We start from the raw sequence: 27,770 nt of genomic DNA on the forward strand, positions 1-27,770 counted from the left end.
CATCGATTGTAGCTCTCCGCTCAAACTAAAAGGTGTGAACCATTAGCGGCCTACAAAACCAAATTGTTCCCATCAAGAATTAGGATTAAATTAATTTAATGAGAATCTGAACCAAACCAAATTTTAGTTAATGAGCAAAACAATAAATTCTCACACTGATGCATATAAGTTTCATTTGGAAGGAATTTAACATATTCGACTTTCAGACTTTTGAGTCAACCAAATAATCATATATGTATCTACCGATATATTATATTGATGATATCTACAGAAAAATCAAATGTTATCCCAATAAATCACATCTATTATTCTAATGAAAGTTAACAATAATATCTGTTTTAAGTTGTAATCGAGCTAAAACGAGTATATATAGTGATAAACTCGAATTTGAGCTTAATTCAAAACTCCATAAAGATGGTTATCCAATCCATAAATCAAGAAGGAGAAACATGATCTCAGCAACATCAAACAAACGTTTAGCCTCAATAGATCCGCACGCGCCAGCCTGGCGGATACATGAGCCTTCTTATAATCCGAAGCCTCCATCTTCGTCAATCCATCCTAAGGCATTCTCGAGGCCGAAAACATCCTGTCTTTACACATCTTTGTGATTTTCATTAATCAAACGCTATGTTCATCGTTAAGGTCTCGAGTCGAGCTCGAATTCAAGTCGAATTAACCCGAATCGAGTATTCACTGAATCAAATTCGAACAACTCATAAAACTCATTAAAAACCCCATACGATACTAGTGCCAACGACTAAGTCCAAGCTTTTTCTAGGCTTGGATTTAGTCTTCACATCGACATGGTTATCTTAAGTGCCAACTTTGCTCACAAATGTTTCACCACGAGCAATATCATATACGGCACAATCTCGGTCATCAATGATAGTTATATATTCAAATTCATTATGTTCACAAAATTGAACTTTTTTCTGGTTCACATAACCGTTCTAACCATTATTATTTTGTTCAACAACATTATTTGACACGGTGAATGAAACACCCATTGCATTATCTAAAACTATTGAACCCTATAGATCATAAAACTTGGCAGCCTTTCTCTGCTCTTTTAACAAAACAAGAGAGTCTATGCAAATTTTCATAGCTCCACCTTCAGTGGAGAACTTGTACCCTTTTGAATCTAGAGCACCCAAAGAAATTAGATTTCTAATCAAATCTAGAACATGTCTCATATTACCAAGTGTTCGAACAATCCTATCAATCATCTTAATATTGATTGTGCCAATACTTGTGACTTTACAAGAGACATTATTTCCAAAAAATATATCACCTGTAGATACAACTTTATACGTCAAAAACCAGTCACGATTAGGATACATATGAAAACTACTACTAGAGTCAAGTATCCTTTCATCACTGGTTATAAAGTTTTCGATAGCCGCAACTAGGAGTTCTCCGTCATCGTACTTCTCTACTATTCCGACCTCACCAGATTTCCCATAGTTATGCTCTTCAGCTTCTCTTTTGATTTTATTTTGCAACTTGTAACACTTTGATTTAACATGACCTTTCTTTTTACAATAATGAAAAGTTTTACCTTGGTTGGAAGATTTTGATATTCCCCTTCCAATATTATCAGTAGAAGGCTTGCTTTTTCTCCCACTGTCTGAGCTAGTCGATTCATGTATCACGAGACAATCTGTCCAAGGCTCAAAACCAGATACAAGATGTTTCTTCTTGTCAAACGAGTGCAAGCCATTGTAAACTTCTTCAAGAGATAGTGTTTTGTGATTGTACAAGATTTTATCTCTAGAAGAATAGTAGGAAGAAGATATCGAACATTGGAAGATCAGTCCTAAGTCTTCTTGATCATACTTCACTTCTAAAGTCTCTATATCAGATATTGTTTCCTTGAAGGTGGCCAGCTACTCTTCAAGAGACGAATATTCCGCCAACTTAAACGAATAAAGATGCTACTTTAGGTGCAACTTGTTGGTCAATGATTTGTGCATGCAAAGTTTGTAACACCCCAGACCGAATATTCATATGAGGTGTCACGTTGACTTTTCACCTCTTTGACTCTTTGAAAATCTAATTAAAATTTAACTTTTATTGGAAAATGAAAACATATTTACAAAACATATAAGAGCATCTACAATTTAAATATTTTTAGTACATGCCAATAACATTTCAAATACAAAACACATACAATTCAAAATCTCTCTTATCTGATAATCTTCTCAGTGATGTTATCTTGCCCTTACTTACTCGGGTTACTCATCGGATCTCTATGAACGTATATGTGAAAACAATCAAACGCTAATTCTATGACTTAGTGAGGCATTTTGAGCAAAATAAAATAATAAAACATTTATTTAAACATTTCAGATAAAAATACTTACTATGAAAATCAATTTATGTTTCGTATAAATACATTAGACTTTTATTCACTGTTCAACTTATAATCAATTTACATTTCATATAACTACATATACTCTTATACACTTTTCACTTCATATCAAGTTGTTTAATTTCTATCCATTTATTTAATTAGCTCAATGTATATCACTGAGAACTTAAGGTATGCGAGTAAATTGAGTGCACTAATGCAGTCACCACTGCTCACATAATTTGTACCGAAGTGCCACGTAGAATATGTCCCGAAGGACCGCGTAGAATTTGTCCCGAAGGACCACGTAGAATTGTCCTGAAGGACCGCATACCCTCAACTCTTGGCATGCCAAATATACCTCTAATTCTCATACATATACTTTGGGCTTTTTCCATATCGTTATTTAGCATATCATTATTTAAAATTGTCTTTTATTTACATAGATCACATTTGCGTAGAATAATTCCACATAGACTAAGGTCTCTTAATACATATTCACATAGAGCTTATTCTTATAGTATTTCATTTTACATAGCATTTATTCACATCACACATATTCATATAATATATATATAAATATATATATAGTATTCCCATATCATTATTTCAAACATTTTGTTAGGATTTTTGGAAGCTCGAATCGACAACCGGAACGGATTGCAAAGAGGGGTCAGAACAGTTTTGTGTTTAGGGAAAAAAGAGATTGAAAGATAGAGAATTGCACAGCGATTTATAGTGGTTCAACTTTCTCAACAAAGTCTACGTCCACTACCTTAGCTCCTCACCAAGAATTTTCCAACAAATTCACTCATTTGTTCTTTCTTTTGAGGATAAAGAGTAACCTTACAAACTCCCTAGTTTTTTTGGGCTAAACTAGAACCTTTCCCTAGATTTTACATGGGATTAGCTAGAACCTTTCCCCTTTACAAAAGGATAAGAAATGTAAACAAGAAAACCTCAAGAACAAAATATTTACAAGAGAAAGATGAAATAAGATTGAAAAACTCTTCTCTTGTGTTTGATTGCTTGGATAGTTGTTCTCTTACATCTTCAAGTGTCCTTAGGTTGTATTTATAGCTTGGAATGTGTTTGAAGTCGTATATAGCCGTTGGGGATGTTTTGGAGCCGTTTGGAGATGAGAAACAATTAATAAAATAGCTTGGAGCGTGGGGGGAATTGGTACCCCCTCATGGGGAATCGGTTCCCTAAGTGCAATTTGTTTTCGACCGTTAGACAGGGGGGAATCGGTACCCCCTGGGGGGGAATATGTACCCCCTAGACAATCTAATTTTTCTTGAAACCCTTTAAAAAGAAAATATTTTTGTCTTAATTAAGGCTCGAAATACTTTGTAAAATTGTTTTAAAATAGTTTAAGTATAAAACACAATTTTACACTTTAGTAAGGATTAAAATGAACTTTGAAAGACTTGGAGTAATATTTTGATATTCGAATAATTACATCGAATATACTTAGAAAATCTTTTGTAAAATCTTAAAATTCATTTAACTTAATTTGTTATATCAAAACATCAAAATGTTTTCAACACATTTATTTATTCATATAAACCAGATACTCATATAATGGTGTAATTGAAAATCATACCCAAAATCATTCAAAGAAATCATTTAACACAACAGTGAAAACATATATAATATAAAACTATTTTTAAAAAATTTATTTCCAAATCATCTGAGGTTGACTATTCACAAGTCTTCCTCATTCTATACTTTAAAAGCATAAATAAGAATACACTCACCTTTCCTCACTTAAGTCATAAGAACCTCTTTTTCACTTTAACCTCCCCAACTTTATACTTCACTTCGTTCAACAGTTGCTTTCAATCGAATCAACACATTAACATGATCAATATAAATATCAGAACTCAAATAACATCTAACCAAATAACCTTTACTTAAGCGAAATGAAATGCCTAATTAACATTTTGACTTAATAGTATCGGTCTCTACCCATAGTACCGATACTTCTCTTCTATGATACCGATACCCACTTCAGTACCGATACCATTTTGACATTCTGGAAATCATATTTCAATTACAGTGTCGATACCTTACTCTTGGTATCGATACCTTTAGATCAGTATCGATACTACTTCAATCAATATCGATAATGTTCATCGTATTCATATTCTTTCCTTAAATTTTAACCTTATAGTATCAGTATTGTTTTTCCAGTACCGATACCCTTACCTATAATTCATCTATTTCACTTCGAAAAATACCCGACTTCACTTAAATCTCCTACTTTAAACTTCATTCATGCCTTTAAACTCATTTACACTTATTACCATTAACTTATATCCATTAAAACCCCTTTAACACCTTAATTTCTCCATAAACCTCTTGAAACTAAAAATCATACCAATTTTTCAAACATGTTCTCAAGCCTTTTTAACACTTCAAATTTCTTATTTACACCTATGACAAATCAAATATTCCTTTAGAATCCAATTATTCATCATTTTCTAACAATTCCCTTAAAATCACATTTTACTAATTCACCATTAATTCATCCATCTCTTAGTTTCAACTCATCTTTAAGATTTATTAAGCTTCTATATTACCCAAAGAACAAAAACCAAATCAAAAATAAAAGAATTAACCGACTTCAATTAACTTACCTTAGCCATGGAAGAATACGGTGGGAGAATAAGAGAAAGCCAAGTTTCAAGACTTTTCTTTTTCTTTTCCTCTATTTCCCCACATCTTATATATAACCCTTTTAAAATGAATTTTAAATTATTTTCTTGCTAAAAGACCATAATGCCCTTCCAGCTTTCTATCTTTGATAATAAATCCTAGACAATAATTTCCCAAATCAGTCCTTGAATTTTTCTTTTTCTTCAAATTAAACCACCAAATTTTTAATCTTTACATTTTAGTCACTGACCTGAAGTTTGGGGTATTACAAAGTTGCTCCAATTTCACCCACCAAGATGCATCTTTTTTTTTCAACACATCTTGAAAATTTTGATTTGATAAGTGTAAACAAGCCTGAGAAAGAGCTTTATGATCCTTACGCTTTTCCTCATTCATCTATTGGTTACCGGCTTCTCATCAAATCCTTCTATTGTATCGTCGAGATCTAACTATGCAATAGCATCCCTAATCTTCACCTGCCATAGCAAGAATCTAGTGTTTCGATCCAACAGCGGAATATCATACTTCATTGTTGTAATAATCTTGAACTCGAAGCTCTAATACCAATTTTTATAATATTGGAATGATGATTATCGGCAACCAAATAAACACAATTGAAAAGGAAAAAAGAACACCAGGATTTACGTGGAAAACCCAAAATGGAAAAACCACGGGTAGAGGAGAAGAATTTTACTAATATGAAAGAAGAAAATATAAGAGGATTTTGGTGAAAGAAAAGAACTTGATATCTAACCCTGACACTTAGTATCTATTTTTAGGTATAGATACTTGATTACAAAGGAAAACTAAATAAATTATAAATCCACTTTAATAAAGTTTTATACTTTTAATCAAACTGGGTTTCTTATTTTCCCAATATTTATATATTAATTAATTTGTGCCACTTAAAATTCGAGTCAAACTCTAACATAGCTCAATCTCTTCAAGGGCCATAAAAGATTCTCGATTTATGGGCCTTCTTTTAGAACAAAATTGTTTTTTTAATGAAGGCCTAGAGAAGAATAATCAAGGGAAGTTTTTTTTTTGTAAGAGGAACGAGTTTCAAGCTTTTTTCCCAGAATTAGTGCGGCCAACATAAGGTAAGAGGTACGAGTCTCTTCTAAAATTTCAAGATCATATTTTATCGGTTACAAGTAAAAGGAGAAGGGATTTAATCTCTCAAGAAATATAAGCAGAAGAAAGAAGATTGGAAGTCTATGGAACTTTTAGGATGATCGCTTTCTGATTTATATATTAAAAAAAAGTGGTCGCCGACATATAAAGAGGTTGAGATGACTCTATCCTTAGGAAAAAATTAAGGATTCAAATAATAGGTGATGAGTCAGAGGTAATAAAGGAATTAGCATTGTTGGATATGGTTTGCATTTGATCTTTAAAGTTTTGGTATTAACATGCTTTAAAGAATATTTTTGAAATTTTATTTTTTCTTGGATGGGCAGATGTAAAATCCTTAGGGTTTAGGATACTTTTGAAGAAACTTAAGGTTGAGAGGGTGTTGTTACAAGTGTCAAAGAAGGAAGCTATAGATATTTTAGGATATTTACTACTTAATCTAAGAAAAATGATTTCTTCATTTGTGGCTTTTAGTTAATTTCTAGATTTGAGGTTTATTCCATTGGCGTGTTTTGAAGTTTTTTTGGGGTTTTGGAGATTTTGTTAGTTTCATTAAATAGCATCTAGCCGTAGCGTTCAGGCCTTTAGCATCTGCAAATCTGGAATTGGCAATCAATCTCTTCTTTGGTGCGATTCTGATTAGGGTCAGATTTTTTATGAGGAAGATTATGTTTTTCCAAGTTTTTCTATAAGTCTTATTGTTATCATGTTGTGTTGCTTCAAGAGTCCAAAGAGTTGATTTGCCTTCTTGTTGTCCACTTAGTTCGTCCTCTAATTTGGTGGGTTGATCTGGGTACTGAATGGAGTTTTGGATTAGCTAGTGGCATATTTTTTCCTATGGTTATAGAATGTGTGGTTTGCGACATTTATGATTTGATTGGTAGGCTAATGATGGTATTTCGAGGCTTGAAATTTTCAAGGCATGGTGGTAGTTTTGTTCGTTCTTGTTAGTCTCCTTTCTTTTGTGTTGGTTGTCTGGTTGTTTGCGTAATTTTATTCAAGGTCAAAGTTGTGTCCAATTGTTAGGCGTGTTTTATCCATCATTGGAAGTTGTTTGGTCTAGTTTGGTCCCTTGGCTTCATGGACCCTTTGTTGGAGTTTGTATGTTGTGGGTTGTGGCTACATGTTTTGTTCTTTTGAGGATATGTCTGATTTGGTTGTTGAGTGGGTCTATCGAATATAAACCACTTTTTTTTGTTGGTGGTTTGATAGATCGTACTTAGGTAGTTGAGTAAAAGAGTTAGTAATTGGCTTAGTCGTAGTTTCATTTTCTTGTATTTGTGTTTGGCATTTCAGGAGTTCTTCTCGATTGGTTCTTTCTTTGGTCTGTGTTAGGTGATTGTTGTGTTGTTGGTGTAAGGGATTTTTGGTGTTTCCTTCTTTGCATGGTTATATGTACTCTTTTCGTCTACTAGGGATTAGAGAATTTTTTAACGAGGCATATAACCAAGTTCGTTGTATTTTGTTTTCTAATAAAATTGCTTTGCCAATAAAAAATACATGCAAAACATGATCGAATGTGTCATGTCGGAAACATTACTAGTATCAGATAATACACAGTTGAGACACACTTCCGGCTCTAGTGTCTCGTCAGTAGGGATGAGCATGGGACCCCGACAGGTTCCGACCCAACCCGATCTGGTCGGATTTTTTTTAATAAAAATATGGGTTTGGGTTGGTTTGAATTTTTTTAAAGGTTATATTCGAGACGGTTTAGGTTCGAGTTTAGGGTAAAAATATCCGACGCGAGAGAAACATATAATTTTACCTTTATATTTAGGGATAATTGAAATACCGCCCCTCTATATATTATTATTTTTCATTTAAATCCCTATTTGTATTGAATAAAAATAATATTTTTAATAAATATATTATTTCGGTTCGGGTCGAGTGGAGGGTGTATATTTTCGGGTCAGGTCAAATTCCGGTGGAGGATGTATAATTTTCAGATCGAGTCGGGTCGGGTTGACCAGAAATCCGGTTCTACCCCTCCTATGCCCGTCGCTACTCATCACATAATTTTATAACTTTAAAAAATTATTTAATTGGTTCGAAAGTAAAATATTAAATTAATGCATCATGATTTTCTCCTACTAATAATGATCAAATAAATTTAGAATAATTTATAATATTATTAAAGATTTTATTATATAATAAACATACCAAACATGATAATAATAGTTAAATAATCAAAATACTATATCTATACGATAGGAAAAAAAATTAATTTTATAACTTTAAAAAATCATTTAATTCTGATAAAGTGAAATATTAAATTAAATTAACAAATTATTATTGAATTAATGAAATTAAAATATTAAAAGAGAAAATTAATTAAACTTTACCTAAATTCTAAGACAGTAAGAATGTCTTCATCCTGCAATATTTTTAAATGAAATATATTATTGAGGGAAATAGTAATAATAATTAATATAGCTAACGTGAATAGTTAGAGTAAAATATAGGTACAAAGAAAATCAAAGTCCTAACGTCAATATAATCATGTTTTAGAAGTTAATATTGACATGAATGGATAGAGTTTTGTTGTAGTATTATTAGGAGTAAGCGTTGAAATAGGATTACATATACGTTATATACAGATTAAACAGAACCAAAGTTTTTATCATAATCTTTCTACTTACCTCACGCCTTTGGTGCCAGTGCGATTTCCTTTTCTTCTCAGCTATTAGAATGGCCGTCGGTGGAGGCATCTCTTCCGGTGCGGGAAAACGCTACGATGGAAATTTTACTTCAAAGGTCTTTTTCGCTTGCTCTGTTGCGGCTTCGGGTGGATTAATCTTTGGTTATGATCTTGGGATTTCTGGTAAACAAACATTCTCTCTTTGCTTTTTCTTTTATCATTAAAGATTGTTTGGAATATTAATGGCGAACTGATAAATTTTGCAGGTGGAGTTACATCCATGGATCCTTTTCTAGAAAAGTTCTTCCCGAATGTTTATAGGAAAGAAGTATCTGTCCAACCTTCGGACGATCAATACTGTAAGTTTGACAGCCAAATATTAACGTTGTTTACATCTTCGTTATATTTGGCTGCTCTTCTCTCATCCATGACAGCATCTCGGATAACCCGAGGACTTGGGAGGAAGAAGACGATGATGTTCGGAGGTTTACTTTTCACCATCGGCGCCATTCTCAACGGCTTTGCTAGAAACGTACCCATGCTTATTATTGGCCGTGTGTTGCTGGGTTTTGGCATTGGATTTGCCAATCAGGTACTTATCACCATAGTTTTTGTTTTGTTTTGTTTCTGGGTATCGTATATGTTTTTGTTTATATCTGAATTTTACTTGCAGTCTGTTCCGATCTACTTATCTGAGATAGCTCCCTTCAAATACCGAGGAGCTTTGAACATTATGTTCCAATTGTCAATCACCATTGGTATATTAGTTGCCAACTTGTTGAACTACTTCACTGCTAAGATCGAAGGTGGATGGGGTTGGCGAGTAAGCTTGGGTGGAGCCGTCGTCCCTGGTTTGATATTTTCCATTGGTTGTCTCTTCCTCTCGGACTCGCCCAACTCGTTGCTCGAACGCAACAAATTGGTGGAGGCTAAAGATCTTCTGAGAAAGATCCGTGGCATCGAAAATGTTGACGAAGAGTTCAAAGATTTGGCAAAGGCCAGTGAGGCAGCCAAGTTGGTTCAAAGCCCTTGGAGAGATATTGTAAGCAGAAAGTACAGGCCTCAGCTCACCTTTGCAATCTTGATTCCCTTGTTCCAACAATTAACCGGGATGAACGTGTTCGTGTTTTACGCTCCTGTTTTGTTCAAGAGCATGGGGTTTGGCAACAACGCTTCCCTTATGTCCGCACTCATCACTAGCATCGTTAACTTTTGTGCAACACTTGTTTCCATTGCCACCGTCGACAAGTACGGAAGGAGGACTCTTTTCCTCTCCGGTGGCCTTCAAATGTTTCTTTGCCAGGTAATAATCACTATTTCCATTCACCAACACTTAAGCATTTTGATTTTGCTTGCTAAATTCATTCTTTTTCTCTTCTCTGCCTAGCTTGTGATGACTATTTCAATCGCTTCCAAATTCGGTACGAGTGGGAATCCGGGTCAACTTCCACTTTGGTTCTCCGTTGTCGTTGTGGTAGCAATGTGTTTCTACATAGCTGGTTTTGCATATTCATGGGGTCCTTTGGGCTGGTTGGTTCCTAGTGAGATATTCCCACTTGAAATCCGTCCCGCTGCTCAAAGTATTACGGTGGCAGTCAACATGATCTTCACATTCGCCATTGCTCAAGTCTTTACGGCTATGCTTTGCAACTTGAAGTTCGGACTGTTTATATTCTTTGCATTCTGTGTGGTGGGTATGAGCATTTTCATCTATAAGTTATTGCCCGAGACAAAGGGAGTCCCCATTGAAGAAATGTTCATTGTTTGGAAGAACCACCCTTATTGGGGCAAGTATGTAAACGACGACAATGCTATCCCAAGCCATGAAATGGACGAAAAAGTTTGATCTTCGTTTAGAATACCTAGATTAGATTATTGATCAACTTCTTTCGGTTAATTGTTGTTTTTTATTTGATATTAGTTATAACAATTCCTTTTTTTCCCCTTTCAATAAGATATTCTCATTAATCGTATTTATTACAAATAATGTATTTATATCTAGCGCATTCAAAACTTAATAGAAATATAATAAAAATTTATAAAGAAATGTTAAAATATCTAGCACATTAATCTTGTAACTTGATTTAAAATCAATTAGTTACCACGTGCATCTTATCTTAAAATAGTTCAAACTCAATAGTATATCGTAACATACAATTACTATTATAATTATTAAATTTGATTATTCACAGTTTTATTAAAATATAGTTACAATTCCAATAACAAATGAATAATTCATATGATAACAATTGAACTTTAGCAGGTCCAGGTGATTTGTTAAACCCAAAATCAATCGACATCTGACTACGATAATCAAGTCTATTCATCTTACCAACCTACAAATAATCATCATGTCTCTAGGTCTAACACTAGCATTGAGGGTCACTACAAATCTCTAGGCCAAAATTGAGAAAATGACCGAACACCCTAGCCTACACTCATTTCCCTCATGAATACAAAAGATGTTGATACCAACCATTTGTCGTTCAATCATCGATTGTAACTCTCCGCTCAAACTAAAAGGTGTGAACCATTAGCGGCCTACATAGCCAAATTGTTCCCATCAAGAATTAGGATTAAATTAATTTAATGAGAATCTGAACCAAACCAAATTTTAGTTAATGAGCAAAACAATAAATTCTCACACTGCTGCATATAAGTTTCATTTGGAAGGAATTTAACATATTCGACTTTCAGACTTTTGAGTCAACCAAATAATCATATATGTATCTACCGATATATTATATTGATGATATCTACAGAAAAATCAAATGTTATCCCAATAAATCACATCTATTATTCTAATGAAAGTTAACAATAATATCTGTTTTAAGTTGTAATCGAGCTGAAACGAGCATATATAGTGATAAACTCGAATTTGAGCTTAATTCAAAACTCCATAAAGATGGTTATCCAATCCATATATCAAGAAGGAGAAACATGATCTCAGCAACATCAAACAAACGTTTAGCCTCAATAGATCCGCACGCGCCAGCCTGGCGGATACATGAGCGTTCTTATAATCCAAAGCCTCCATCTTCGTCAATCAATCCTAAGGCATTCTCGAGGCCAAAAACATCCTGTCTTTACACATCTTTGTGAATTTCATTAATCAAACACTATGTTCATCGTTAAGGTCTCGAGTCGAGCTGGAATTCATGTCGAATTAACCCGAATCGAGTATTCACTAAATCAAATTCTAACAAATCATAAAATGTTCAACTCATTAAAAACCCCATACGGTCAATTATTCTCCTCCTATCTTATTGAAAAAATCAATGTCAACATACAAAGTGTGTGATCTCTCTTAGTCAAACCAACATTTTAAAATTCATTTGTTTCTTTAGGATTCTTTGGATATTAAAAAGGTTTCTGAAAATAATAATTAATAATTAATATATCTTGTGTTAAAATTCAAACATTTTTGTTGAAAATATGAATATCATTATCATGGCTCAAGAGCTGGAAAATATATAAATATATAGACAAATTAACATGTATATATAGGTTTTAAAATATGTTTAAATTTATTCAATTTGAATGGCTACCTATAAAGATAATCAACGTAAAAAATTAGGCATGCTAAATCTAATAATAATTATTCGAATTTTGAAAGTGATATTATTAAAGATAAAGTAACAACTATAAAATTTCAAAAAAATAGTCTACCATAATATTATTAACTTTTACATGTACAAATTTAAAGTATCTATTTTATGTTAAATTTTTTAAAGTTTAAATTCATCATGGTATTAACGGTAAAAGAGAATATTGTTCTCGCTAGAAGTTGTGGGTAAGGATGGATGCATTAAGCCCCTTAGGGGTCAAGTACATCCCATTATTTTAGAAAAATGATTAAATTTAGTTTAATTTGTTAAGAAAAAAGGAAAAAAAATAATTCGTATACCCGTTATTTTTAAGAAAATAATATTAAAATTTTAGACCATCATCCTTAAATTTTTTAATCCGCCAATAGTCATGTATTCGAACAACTATATATTATCTAATGTGTGTGTATATTATAAATTAATTAAAAAAAATTCTAAACATATAGTACCTTGTAATTAGGATGAATATTCTTCCATCCAATTTTTCAACATCTTCTCCCATCCAAGGAACATGAGATTTGAGATAATTTGGAAATATATAGTAAATAAAGAGAATGCATTAAGAAAATCAATATTCTTCTCAATGGTACAACAATTCCATGCCTAGAGTGATAATAAACATATTGCACAACAAAAAGGAGTGGAAATCCCCAAACTTCATACTTGGACTAAACCTCATGTATGACCTCCATTAATTCATGGAACCTGATTGCGGCTGAAGGAAGAAACTAAATCTTGTAATGATCCATAATCAGGAACTTGAAGCTGCTGCTGTTGCTGTTGGTGAGGAGAGAGCGTTTGACAGTGCATGGAGCTGGTGTTTCCTGCTGGATTATTGCTGGATGATGGGAGGAAATGGCTTAGGAATTCATGAGGTAAACCGGGAACCATCGAGGCCGACGATGACATAATCGAAGGAGAAAACATCCCGGCACCACCATGGCCTCGAAGAGTCGTCGGAATGTGGTGGTTGTGCTTTCCTTCATATGTTGTGATCACCACTGATGGGTCTTGAAACGATCTCTCGACTCGCTTCTTAACGCCACATTTTGGGCTTGTGCATCTGTAGTAACTTCTACAAGTTTTCACAATTATGTGATGAGATATTGCTTCAAGTCATTGAACAACAATGGAGAGCTATCCATGCTGAAATTTAACTGGTAAAAGGAAGATAAAATTAGGGTTTAGAGAGATATGTAGGAAGCATGAACCTTGGATAGGGGCTATTCTTGACGGCCTTCTGTCCGTACTTCCTCCACCTGTAACCATCTTCAAGATTATCAATCTCACTCTTTGTGAGGAATGCAAACCTCGGCTCCTTTTTCTCTTTCTCCTTCTTTGTTGCCTTGTTCCTGCATAATTACTGGTTTTGTCAATAAAAAATGTCTCTCGTGTATTAGGGTTTTAGTAGCTTGAGCTTTCCCCTTGAAATTGATGTTTATCATTTTTTTTTTAAAAAATCTACTGTTTGGTCAAGGAAACAAGCTCATTTATGTTGAAATTTCTTCCAATAATGAAAGAAATCGTTTACTGTTTAAGTTGAAGAAAGATTCCCACAAACCTTTCAGCCTTTACCAAGAAGTGAAAAAGGTGAAAAAACCTACACTTTCTTTGACCTGTCATCTCCATGATCTTCAGGCCCTTTTGGCTTCTTCTCTTTCTTACCATTGCTTGAATCTTCGTCTTCCTTAGAGGAACAAGACACTGAGTAATTGGGTGTTGATGGGTTTTCTTCAGAAATATTATGGTTCTGATTATGATTGTCATCCCCCACTGAATTCTCTGCAGAAACGCCAATTTTCTTGGTGTTAGTAGCAGTACTGTCATCCATGTGACTAACAACATCTGATGAAGAACAAGAGACGTCTACAACTCTCGAAAAGGAGTTGTAGTCGATGATGGAGCCGCCATTAAAGCAGTCGGTGAAGCTCATGTATGAAGGATCGAAGGCCTGTATCGCTGCTGGTGTTGGAGCTGCAGCTCGGTTGTAAATGGAAGGATAGTTTTCGTCAAAGAAGGGAAAAGTTGATCGGTTGAATCCCTGGAAAGGATCGTAGTCATGTTGTGGATTGTTTTTTTCATCTGACGACATGCAAACAGAAATGAAGAAAGAAAGAAAGAACAAAAATTAAAGAAGATGAGAAAGAAAATGGATTTTTGATTTAAGAAACTTTTTTTTTATAAATATATTTGTGTGTGGTGTTAGATTATTTAGCTACTTTTATTATTAAGTCAAATTATGGTTTTGACCATTGTACTATATTCATATTTAGTATTTAGTTTATGTATTTTAATTTGATATAATCTGGCCCTCTCTTTTTGTAATGTTTTAAAAAAGAAAAATCCCTCCTAACTTTATATGCTGGATTTTGTTGCGCAGGAAGGACTGTATAAGAAGAAATTTAAATAATTTATACAAAATAATTAACGGTATTAATTAGTTAGATTAACTAATGATATTATTGAAATAGATAATAAAATTAATTTAAATTAAAGTATTATATGGGCTAAATTCTAAATTTTGAGTATAATAGAAGGATCAAAACCATAACTTGACCTTATTATTTATTTTTATTTTATTATTTATTTGTGTTGTTGATTATGAGAGATGTGTAAAAGGAATGGGTAGGTTTGGCTATTTTCCACTCTCATTTAAATGTCCACTTAAAAAATCTAAATCTCATCGACCAAGGTTGGTTCAAGTGATAAGCAGTTTGATATCACTTAACTATGTCTCAAATTTTGTGTATAGAGAAAATTTTCGTTGAAATATTCACCCACCAAAATTAAGTGCACGATAAGGATTAATCATTAATCTAAATTTGCTAAAGCAAATCTCTAGAAAACCGAAAGAAAAAAAAAATCTCTAAATTTCACCTATCTTTTTCATGGATGATTATAGCTTCTCAAATCAAATAATTGAATATATATTCAGAATGTGTTTGTCAAAATTATCAACCCATCGAATATATACAGTTAATACATTATATTCTTTAAATAAGATATATAATTTAAATTAAGTTATTACGAATAAAATAATCTTTTATAATAAATTTTCTAATATCTAATCCAAATTAAGATATCAATAAATAAATAAATTATTAATAATTATAAAAATTATTTTTATACTCAAATAAATACTTTAATTTATAATTTTAATACCCTTAAACTTTCTAGCTTACTCCTAGAAAACCCTCTAATCCTGAAATCAGGAAAGAAAAGCTCTAACTTTTATACGTAAATAAATCTTAACCATTAACACAGTCCAATTTTACTTTGTGTTGATGAGAATAAATTTATTTTATCGGTTGTCAACGGTTATTTCTTTCATATTTAAATAGAAGTGCAATTTGTACGACTCAACCGTGAGCTAATAATTGATCCGTGTAAGGAGAGAAAAAGGAGGTAAAAGAATATGGCTAGTATAGGTGAGGAAATGGAAAAGGAATGACTCCTTCCCATCAAGTTTGTCTGATGAGATTTTATGTTATCCTTTAACGACTAGTGCCAGGCCTATGATCATCATGTCTCAGTAGACTATACAAATATAGCTGTCAACTATTTGATTTCCTTTGTCAAAGACTACGTCAAAGAATGATGAGTATGGACTCCGTAGAATAATCCTAACGGAGGATGGTTTAAGAGATAATGTGGTGCTTCTGAGTGAATTTTAAAGGTTCTATTCAGAGAACGGAGTCTACCGAGGATCTTTATTGACAGAGAGTTTATAGTTACTTAAAGATTTTCTTTGAAATTATAATAGTTTTATATGTCATTAACCTATTTATTTAATTATTTCAAATATCTAAACCGATAAAGTATTATCAATTGTTGTATTTAAATTTCTTATTCTAAATGTTTTCAAAATAAAAATATATATAACCCTATTTAGATAGGGACTTTAAGTGTAAACATGTAAGGCATTTTTTTATAAAATATTTTCATATTAATTCTTTTATTTGTTTATTTTTAGCTCACATATAAATTTGATACTTAAACTGTGTATTTCCTTTCAAATTGATACTTAAAAGAAATTTTACTCTAATATAAACATTTAAATTTTAATTTCATCTATTATTTTGATATTTTTGTTAATAATATTAATTTTCGATGATGTAATAATATAAAATTATATCATATTTTAATGATGATATCATCATATATATATATATATATATATATATATATATATATATAATTTTTTGAAAACTTTAAAATTAGAAAGATGCAGTTTTCGGTAAAAATAAGTTAAAAAAATATCGATACATAAAAACTTAAAATTTCATTCTTCACGTGAACCTTAAAACTCTAAAATATAGGTCTGGGTTTAAACTTATCTCATTAAAAAATGAAGAATATATTGAAACTTTAAATAAAAATAAATTAATTAATGAGTTATATTAATATATTAAAGAAAAATTGATAAGAACAATTGATAAATTTTTAATATATTTTTATTTTTATGTTGAATATTTATTGTTAACTTTAAAATTTTAATAGCTTTCAAATATTTTTTGAAATAGATGATGTCATGATTAACATATTACATAATTTTATATTATCACATTATTATAAATTAATATTGTTAATAATATCAAAATAATAAATGAGTTAAAGCTCTAATATTAATTTAGAAAAAATTATTTAAATATTAATTTAAGAAAAGATATATAATTCAACTACTCAATATGTAATTAATAACAAATGATTATTTTATAAATACACAACCAATATAAAGTTAAAATGGAAAAACAGGAGTCAGCAAAAGTTATGTGTGCAGTCACAATCAAGTTTTGGAGAAGAGGCTTACACGTATCAGAAATTGGGCACCGCCCTTTGACCGCCGCTAGCACGTGGGAGATATTTCTACTTGGTTGCTTTCCTTTTTTTAATTTTTTTTTTAATTTTGAGAAACGATATATTTAATTTAAAATCCTTTAAAAATAATTAAATTTAATAATCAACCTTTAAAATAGAGTCGAATTATTATTATTTAAACAAAAAATTATTTAGTAAAATATTAAATTTTGTATTAATCAAAGGTGATTACAAGATGATATATGTTTTAAGGATTATCAATCATTTGACAATGAAAATTTAAACACCCTTACAATTTCTAGTACTCGAACTTGATATCTCGAGAGATAATAATCTTTCTTTTAACCGTTATGGTATTGTGGTTCGTGTACTAGAACATTAAATATTAACGTTTTTAACGTAACATCTCATATGTCAATTTATGTATATTTCATGCAATTATTTACATTTTTAAATATTTTATTTTATGTTTTCTCATTTTTAAAATATTTTTAATTATTTCTTAACCTAATATATAAGATAATAATATTATGTAAGCATTAAGTACATATAAACTATCATGTGGACTACTAATTTAAAACCATTAAAGTTTAATTTTTTTAACAATTTCTATATAGGAGAGGAGGAAGGAGAGTTTTTACTCTAACGAGTATGAACTCACAACCTAAGGAGAATATTTAAAATATTATATCAAAAGAATATAAATTTAAGATCTTAAATTTGAATAAAACTAATCTTTTAAAATATAATTTAAAATGATATCATTGTCTCAAATTATTATTAAGAATCATAATCACAATTATTCTTATTCATTCTTAGTGCGCGACCTTATAGGTTTAGTTAACGTTGGCAGTACATAAAATCACATTTGATCCTACAAGTCATAAGTGTCATCTAACAAGATATTATGACTACCCAAGTTATATAAAAGCTCATGATCCGAGGCAACTTAACTCGGTTCATGTCATGATCATTTTATCTTACGATATCTTGATAGAATATAAGAAATGTAAAATGTCAACCTTATATTATCGCTCTATCTTCAAGTTACTCAATTATCAATTTGATAGAGAATCAAGTACATGATATTAACAAAGCATATCCCTTAATCTATTCCTATTGTTAGCTAATTATATCCCTCAATCTATTCCATTTATTTCTTGATCGTAACCATAATTAGGATAGTTATATTTTGTATAAATACCTATAATTTCTAATAATATTTTCAAGCTTTTCAATTACAAATTAAGTGATTATTCTATGTGGTTCCAGAGCAGTAATCCAATCTTTTTCTCTCCCTTCTTTCTTTTCTTACATCAATTTTTCAATGGCCACCAATGATCAATCCATTTTTCCCAACAATGTTGAACCTACCAAGTCTTTTATCATTGTCTCTCTTTCTCGCATTCTCGCATTCTCTCCCACTAATTACATCTCATGAAAAATTCAACTTGAAGCCACAATTATTGACTATGATCTTCATAAATTCATCGATGGTTCTAATCTTGCTCCTCCTAAAACCATTACCCAAAATGAAACTATCATTCCCAATCCCGCCTACAGCAGTTGGTTTCGTCAAGATAAACGCATTTTCAGAGCCCTTGGTGGTACCCTTCCCAACTCCATTGTCTCTCTCATTTCACAATGTTTTACCACTCATGATGCTTGGCAGACTCTTGCAAAAACTTATTCCAATCCCTCCAAAGGTCACCTTAAGTAAATCAAAGATCATCTTTGCAGTATTACCAAGAGTACTCATTTAATCTTTGACTACTTGCAAGAGACTAAACGTTGCACTGATCAACTAGCCTCTCTGGGTCATCCTCTTAATCCTGATGATATAGTTAATAAAATTCTTGGTCAACTCAATGATCCTGACTATGATAGCGTCATTGGTGTTGTTCAAAACCGTAAATCTCCTATCACATTTGAAAAGTTACATGAAAATCTCATCAACCGAGAACTTTCACTCAAACACGAATCTAACTAGTCCACAACCTTTCCTTCCATTATTAACTATGCAACCAAACACAAAAATTGTAACTACTACACGTCTTCCTACATCTCATGACCGCCTTCTCCCCACTCCAAATCAATCCCATTTTCATTCCTCTAGACCTACTCAACCTTTCAAAGCTAGATATCAATGGTGTCGAACTCGAGGCCATTATGTCTCGCAATGTCCCATTTTCTCCCATCAGTTTCCAAATGCCATACCACCTTTTCAATCTCACCCTGTCCTAAAAGGTTATCAACTCTCAATCACTCACGCGTATGCTAAAACTACAACCAATTTACCCTTAAATGGTCGGTTTCTTGATAGTGGTGCTACTCATCATGTTACTAATGATCTTGAAAATCTTACACTTCACTCCCCTTATGATGGTACTGAGGAACTTATTATTGGAGATGGCCTCGGGTCTAAACATCTCCAACACTGGTTTCACTTCTACTACTAAATTTAATCTTAATCATGTTCTTTATGTACCTTTTGTTGCTCGCCATATTATTTCTATTTCTATTTTTCTTTATGATAATAATACTTCTACCACATCCTTACCAAATTTTTATCATGTGAATGATCTTCAACGGGGGAACTACTTCATCAAGGACCAACTAAAAATGACATCTATGAATGGCATTCAACTCGCCCCACAGTTCACTCTGTCAATCTATCATCCACTAAAAATTGGCGTCATCGCTTAGGTTATCCATCTCATTCAATTATGCTTCATATTAGTAATGCTTTAATTTAACATTCCTAAATCTATCTCGTTTCACTGCAATTCATGTGACTGCAATAAAAGCCATAAACTACCATTTTATCAAAATACCATTCAATCTTATGGTCTTCTTAATGTTTTCTACAGTGATGTTTGGACCTCTCCAATTCTCTCTTATGATGGTTACAAATATTATCTTATTTTCATATATTATTATTCCAAATGTATATGGTTTTATCTTTTCAAACACAAAAATGATGCCACTACTGTTTTTACAAAATTCAAACTTAAGGTTGATTTTTTAAAAACGTCTCATAATTAAAATTTTAGTGACAATGGTGGAGAATATATTGGCTTAGACCCCACACTTGAATCTCACGACATAACTCATTTCACTTTCCCGCCTCATACTCCTGAACACAATAGTTATTCAGAACGTCATCACGGTCGTATTGTTAAAACCGACCATTCTCTTCTCACTCATTCCTCTATGCCATGAAAATATTGGTCATTGGTTGTTGTTATTGCTTGTTATTTAATTAATCGAATGCCTACTCATACACTTAAACTTCAATCTCCTTGCCCTAAACTTCCTGGCCATACACCAAATTATCTCAAACTTCGTAGTTTTGGGTGTCTTTTCTATCCATGGCTACGTCCTATACATCACAAACTTGACCATCGTTTATCTCCTTGTGTTTTTGTTGGTTATTCTGCTACCCAAAGTGCATATTATTCTCTCGATATAATCTCAAACAAAATATATGTTTCTCTCCATGTCAAATTCATTTAACACAATTTTCCTTCTTCATTCTTTTTCATATTTGTACCACCGAACACATCTTTTGATACGGATGAATAATGTTCAATCCATCTTCCCGTAGTTTTCGATAAATCTTATACACCACCACTCAACATACAAATCCAACAAGCTTCACTCTCTCCACTCTCTCCTCCTTCACAAGAATCTCTTACTTCATCTTCTTTTCTTATACCTCAACCTCCACTTTGGACAAACACTTGCTTACAAAATAACCCATTAATAAAACGAACCTTCATGTTTCCCTCTAACCTTCCTCCATTGAACCTACCATCATCACTCAAGCTCTCAAAAAATTCAATTTGACGCAATGACATGCAATCTGAATAAAATGCTTTGATTAAAAATAATACTTGGGATCTTGTTCCTCCCTCTCCCTATCAAAATCTCAAAATCTCATTGTTTATACAAAGGAATCATATTTCTATATTTAAAGAACAATAATTTTCAAAAGATAGCTACATCCGTTAAAATTTTAATATATCAAACATATGAACTACCTTTTTACACAAACCAAGCGACCTCGATTGTAAATGAATTATTATTATTCTTTGAGATTCCGGGTTCGAGCACCAAGAATGTCAGGGTGTGAGCATCCAATGTAAAAAGTTTGGGGATTAATTTAGAATAAGGTTCATAGTTTGAGGATGAATTTTGAATGGTCGAAAAGTTCAAGGACCAATTAGAATGAGAGTCATAGTTTAATGATGAAATTAAAATGTTCAAAAGTTTATGAACCAAATTAGAATAAGAGTCATAATTTAGGGATATATATTGCAATTAACTCCTCTATTTATATCGCTCAAAAATGATAAATTGTGAAATGAATTTAAAAGGAAAAAGTATAGAACCAACAATCATTTGGCCTAACGGGATAAAATATTATATTATTTAAGTAAGATTAAAGGTTTGAATTTTGATATTTGTGAATGAAACAAATTGAGTTGGAGGATCGCACTTATAATGAACCTCTATAAAACTCAATCTAAATTAATCCGTGATTAATTAGAGGGGAAAAAAAGAAAAAAAATCTAGAAACTTTACCCTAATAATTTTATTTGCTAAAACGTAGGAAAAGGAACAACTTTTGTTATAAAGTTGATTAAAGTTCCTAGCAAGCTTAGATTTTGATGGAAATAGTATTTATTAAATATTTTTAGTTTTGATTGTATTACATACCTAAAAATTATGATTTTTAATTCAAATTGGTACCTAAACTTTTAAATATTTTAATTTTATCCTCAACTTATAACTCCCATTTTAAATCAGTCCTCAAAATTTTGAATATTTTATTTTCATCCTCAAATTATGACTCTTATTTTTTAACTTAGTCCTCAAACTATTTAACATTTCATATTCATCCCCAAAATATAACCCTCATTCTAAATTAGTTCTCAAAACTTTTTAGCATTTCAATTTCATCCCAAACTATCGATATATGCTAATCACATCTCCCGTTAATAAAAAATTGCAATTTCAAATTATTATATGTTTTAAACAAATAAAATTTAGTTTAAAATTTGGTAAATTAATTATATATTTGGATGAATTTGAGGATGAAATTGGAAGAATCAAAGTTTAGGGACCCATTAAATGAGAGTTATAGTTTAGAGATAAATTTATAATATTAAATAATTTAAAGACTAATTTAGAATCATAATTATAATTTTAGGATGCGTATGTGAATGATTCTTTTATTTTATTATCATTTAACAATTACACTTACATGCTTATGCAGATGATGTATTTAAACCCTAAACTTTTAAACATAATTTTAGGATGAGTAATGTGAGTAACTCTTATTCTTATTAGAAAGGTATTTTGCTTTTGGGCATGATTGGTGTTATTGTCTTTCAAGGAATATCATGTTAAATCGACTCAATCACACTCCACCGTCGGCATCATTTAAGCGTGGAAATGAACATCCTCTTCCTCTACAAAAGTCAAGTCATCAACACTCACCATGCATACATTTTTATTTATATATTTATGTCTAAGGCCAAATAATCAATTTGTTTTGTATCATTAATAAGAATTGAGGACGTATTAAATATTGAAAAGATAAATTGGAATTATTTAATTAAATTATACTTTTAAATTAATTATATTTAATAAAAATTAAGAGTCGGATATTAATATTTATTTTTTAACTGAAATTGAAACTTCCTCTATTAAAGGAAATTTTATTTATATTCATTTTGGGACATGAAATGTGGTAAAAGGTGGGCGATTGGATGGAAAATGAATGATGTGAAAAGATTCTTGTTGAATGTGAAGTAGCTAGTCATGAGTTTGGCCGCTCACCCACGTAATGGATTATGACAATGTATATCACTAATCAATCCGCTTCAATAGTAAAAGAAAATATTAATCTTGTTAGAGGTTTCAAATTCAAATAGAAGCGTTCAAAGACAAAATTAGGATGAAATAATGGGAGGGGTCAAGTTGCTTATCTTGAAACTAATAAGGTTCTAAAAGGTAATTAAACCAAGAAAAATAGGGGATTGGGGCTTAATTTCACTAATATCAAAATTGACATGTCTTAAAAAGTAATTAAACCAAAAAATTAGAGGCAAAATTTAATTTCATTTAACTTTAAAACTGATAATGTCTTGAAAAATAATTAACCAGAAAATTTTAAGAGGGTCAAGACTTAATTGTAATGGCTCCAAAAATTTTAAGGTCTTAAAATACAATTAAACCATAAAAGTTGGGATGGGCCATGTCCTCCTTTCGCCCCCACGTGGTTCCGCCACTGGCAGTGTTTGCAGTATGTGTGTTGTCAATAGATTAAGAAAGTTTTGAATAGATATTATCTTGTAATCACCCTATAATTGCTTGCAAATCCAAGAAGAAAATTATATAACAATCGAATTCTTTTTTTATTTAACAATTCCTATCTAGAAGGAGGGGAAGAAGAATTTTACTCCTAAAAATTGAATTCTTAAACTAACTTCACTACCATAAATATGAATAAGAAATTTAAGTAAATCTAAAACTATCCATTTTACATATCTATATAACTTTTATATAAATTAATTGAGTAAACTTAATGCTAAAAGGGAATATTTTTTTAAAAGTTCTGATTTCGAGTAACTACGTATACAAGATGCTATACAAGATGTGTGTAACTATAATATTTAACCTTGTACCCTAAATTTACCCATATTCAATTACCGGAAAGTTTTTAAATTATTATTTATTCTACCCATTCTGGTACGTCAGTTGACCTATTGGTTCTTCTTCAGGATTTAGTCGGCAACCAAAAAAGTGGAATGGCAAGTTAATGTGCCCAAATGGAAAGTGTGAAAAAAGAGTCCTTGCATTGATATTACACCTTAAACATAACATAGTGGGTTTGGTTGATTATGTGTCATATTTTATTATGTGCGTGTAATTCAATGTGTGTTTTGTATGTTGTGTGTGAATATGTCAAAATTATTGTCTTGGTATTTAAATAATAAATGTTTGAATGTGTTAATCACTATGAGCTACCTTTTTAAATTATTGTCTGGTTCTATGTCTGGATAATTGAAAAGAAAGACAAAGAAAATGAGCTATAGGGTTCGTGTGTCTAAGTCAATTAGACATGAACATAAATTCACAAATATTACATTCAACAAAGCAAAGCAAACACATAGTAATCAGAGAGATTAATAGATGTAACTACCTACCATCTGAATATCATAACAATAGGTTCCTATAACCTTGCGTCTCCTTACAACCATATAAGATGGAGACCATCCTACAAAAAGGAACACGAGACCTCCAAAGAGGACTAAAAGGTAGGAAAACACAAAGGGAATTTATCCTCCAAAGAGGAACCCGAGTTAACCTCTGAAGAGTAACTCAAAACAGAAATAGGATAAAGGATTTACCTTTTAAGAGGAGTCTGAGTTATCCACCAAAAAGAAACTCAAAACAAAAAGTAAATGGAAAAACAGAAAGTACTCGCAATCAGAAATCATATAACATCAACATTACATTAGTCATCACCCACTCAAGGTGATCCATGAAAAACTAAATCGTATATAATCTTGAGTTAATCATAGAGTGTAGCACTAGCTAAGAAACAAGCATCTCATAGCTATCATTACCAACTAAACAATGCGCGTTCTACAATCGACAATACTAGGTCTTATGGTGATGAAAGCTACGATATATAAACTCTATAACTCTACATGAGCACTAAAAATACTTAAATGAAAGGAACCACTAATGTCACCCCTAAAGCCTAACTTAGAAATTACGATCAAGTCATAGAGATCAAATTGGTTACCAATATTTAAGTGTTTAGAACTTAATAATACATTAAGAAATAAATACATGTCCAGTTAAATATATTTTGAAAAATCTATATTTCATACTTTAGTTTGAAAATGAGACAACATCTCGATTACCCTATCGATCCTATGTCTAATCTAAAAAAGAAGACATGAAAGAAGTAAGCTGTAAGCTTAGTCTGTCCTCTAAATGCAATCAGACATCACATAAAATCATAAATATTGCGATCAATAAATCATTTCAAACAACATAGTAATCAAGTAAATTAATAGACCTAACTACCTATCATCCAACATCATAACAAGAGAATCTCATAACCCTCGTGTCTCCTTATAAGTATACATGATGGAGACCTTTTCCCTCCAAAGAGGAACTTGGGGACCTCTAACTATGGATCAACATAAGAAAATAGGATGAGGACCTTAATCCAAAGAAGAACCTGAGTTATCCTCCAAGGAGAACTCAAACAGAAAATATGATAAGGATCTTACTCTTCGAAAAGGAATCTGAGACCTTAGAAATAGTCTCAAATAAGAATCTTCCATCATATCATCCCAAACCGCAAGTAATTGGAAAGAATTAAACATGATTGCATAACGAAATGGAAATAGAACATACTCTCAATAAAAAATGTACAATATCAACATTACATACATATATCACGCGCATTCAAGGCGATCCATGAAAAATAAATCATATATAATCTTACAATAAACATAGAGTGTAACACTAATCGAGAAACACACCTCTAGAACTATCATTACCAGTTAAACAATATGTTTTCATGATTGACAAAATCAGTGGATGATGGCTGATGGCGTGGATGGTGATGGTCCCTGCGATTATGTGGCTTGCTACGGTAGTGACGATGACTAATGCTAGGTCTATGATTCCAGTTTAGGAATTATGGTAGGCGAGTTGTTGGGCCTTATCAGATTGGATTTGGGTCAGCAAAGGGTTAGGCCGATTAGGGTAATGGGTCATGTAGTGTAATTGGGTATGGGTAAATGATTTTCGGCTTGCTGTAATTGAACTTTTACAACAAGAGTAATATATTATCTTGTGATGGCTGATGGCGTGGATGGTGATGGTCCCTGCGATTATGTGGCTTGCTACGGTAGTGACGATGACTAATGCTAGGTCTATGATTCCAGTTTAGGAATTATGGTAGGCGAGTTGTTGGGCCTTATCAGATTGGATTTGGGTCAAGCAAAGGGTTTAGGCCGATTAGGGTAATGGGTCATGTAGTGTAATTGGGTTATGGGTAAATGATTTTCGGCTTGCTGTAATTGAACTTTTACAACAAGAGTAAATATATTATCTTGAAAAATCACAATCATTTTTTCGATGATATTCATCAATGGATTAAAATATATTCCTACAAATTTAGTATTTTATTATTTGATAATTTGTCATGAATAGATCCTAAATAGATTTTATATTTGTTATGATTTGGTTATAATAACATCAAGGTGCAAACTACTGAAATATAGCTTTTGGTTGGTCGAGACTGATTGCATCAAATGTTCAAAAGTTGTTCTACACCATAGAAAACAAAGCTACTAAAGAAGTGCTTTTGCTTTTGGTTATACTCATTAAATAGTCTCGTATATACATCATAGTATAAAAATATATATTGTATTTTATTTTATATATAAAACATCATTCACTTGTGAAAATTTCCTATTTTAATAGAATCAAAACACCGTCTAAATAATTGTATCTTATATATTTAAAAATAATTATAATAATATCCCTCTCTATATTATATTTTTTTCAATTAGATCTCTATTTTATTAATAATTAATTATATATATGTGTCGGTTAGGTCATTAGGTGCAGATTTTATCTCAAATGTCGGATTGAGTTTTAGGTTGGGTGTAGAGACCCTAAATATGAGTCAAATCAAATTTTAGGTGGAAGGTATATTTTTATCGGATCGAATAAATTAGGTGGAGTTTTTATCTCAAATGAAGGATTGGAGATCGAATGATGGTTCCTAATCTATCGCTTCTTTACGAGTCTGAGTTTTTAGCATACCTAGTTCTATGAAATTTAAATTTTTGCATGATTTGCATTTATTTTATATATGTTTAAACTTAATGGTTTTTTACTTGTTTTCGACATTCGATTTCTTCTCGCTATTATTATACTATTATTATTATTATTATTATTATTATTATTATTATTATTATTATTATTATTATTATTATTATTATTATTATTATTATTATTATTACTACTACTACTACTACTACACTTTTTTATGTATGCAAGCCAATTACAACAGCCTAAAATTGGGCCCCAATTACATCATACCCAACCCGAAGCCTAAGAGGAAACCCACATGTGAGTGCCCGAGCCACCTAGGGTTTTTCTAAACTCTTCTTTTGGTATTCGCACAGCCGCCTCCCAGTTGAATCTGATTTTAGATCTAACAGTCCAAATATTACAAATTAGAGTTTTCACCCTAAGTTTCCACCACCACCACCGCCGCCAGTCAGTGTGGGTCGTCGGATCTAGACCCATCCAACATCTAGATCGAGGAGATGCTGCCGCCCGTTTCACCCACTCCCCACCCCCTCTACCACCAATCTAAAGCCTTGCCATGTCAGAAACAAATCAACAAGCTCCACACGCAAACCCCTACTTTTGTAATGATTTCATAGCAAAAAAAAAAGCAAAAAATATATAAATAGGGTTTATATAACCTTGAATATCAATGTAA

At 31.8% G+C, this 27,770-nt stretch overlaps 2 protein-coding genes across 2 annotated transcripts; one reads left to right on the top strand and one right to left on the bottom strand.

The window, feature by feature from the left end:
• Nucleotides 1-8,839: 8,839 nt before the first annotated feature.
• On the top strand, nt 8,840-13,990 carry LOC120184511 (sugar carrier protein C-like; the record flags this gene model as incomplete). Its single annotated transcript, XM_039188949.1, has 5 exons — nt 8,840-8,972; nt 9,056-9,381; nt 9,463-10,092; nt 10,177-10,584; nt 13,937-13,990. Coding segments are annotated over exons 1-5 (1,551 nt in total), but the record flags the coding sequence as incomplete, so codon positions are not given.
• LOC120184530 lies at nt 13,457-14,510 on the bottom strand. The gene is made up of 3 exons (XM_039188964.1): nt 13,998-14,510; nt 13,609-13,733; nt 13,457-13,472 (listed from the first exon to the last, which is right to left on the bottom strand). Exon 1 carries the CDS (start codon nt 14,487-14,489, stop codon nt 13,998-14,000), a length of 492 nt encoding a protein of 163 aa, XP_039044895.1. The 5' UTR covers nt 14,490-14,510; the 3' UTR covers nt 13,457-13,472; nt 13,609-13,733.
• Nucleotides 14,511-27,770: the final 13,260 nt, after the last annotated feature.

The sequence above is a fragment of the Hibiscus syriacus genome, unplaced genomic scaffold (genome assembly GCF_006381635.1).
Source record: "Hibiscus syriacus cultivar Baekdansim isolate YM2019G1 unplaced genomic scaffold, ASM638163v2 tig00112921_pilon, whole genome shotgun sequence".
NCBI lineage: Eukaryota > Viridiplantae > Streptophyta > Magnoliopsida > Malvales > Malvaceae > Hibiscus > Hibiscus syriacus.

Excerpts from the sequence above, each read along its gene's own strand:
- LOC120184530 (XM_039188964.1), bottom strand. The coding sequence starts at position 14,489 with ATGTCGTCAGATGAAAAAAACAATCCACAACATGACTACGATCCTTTC.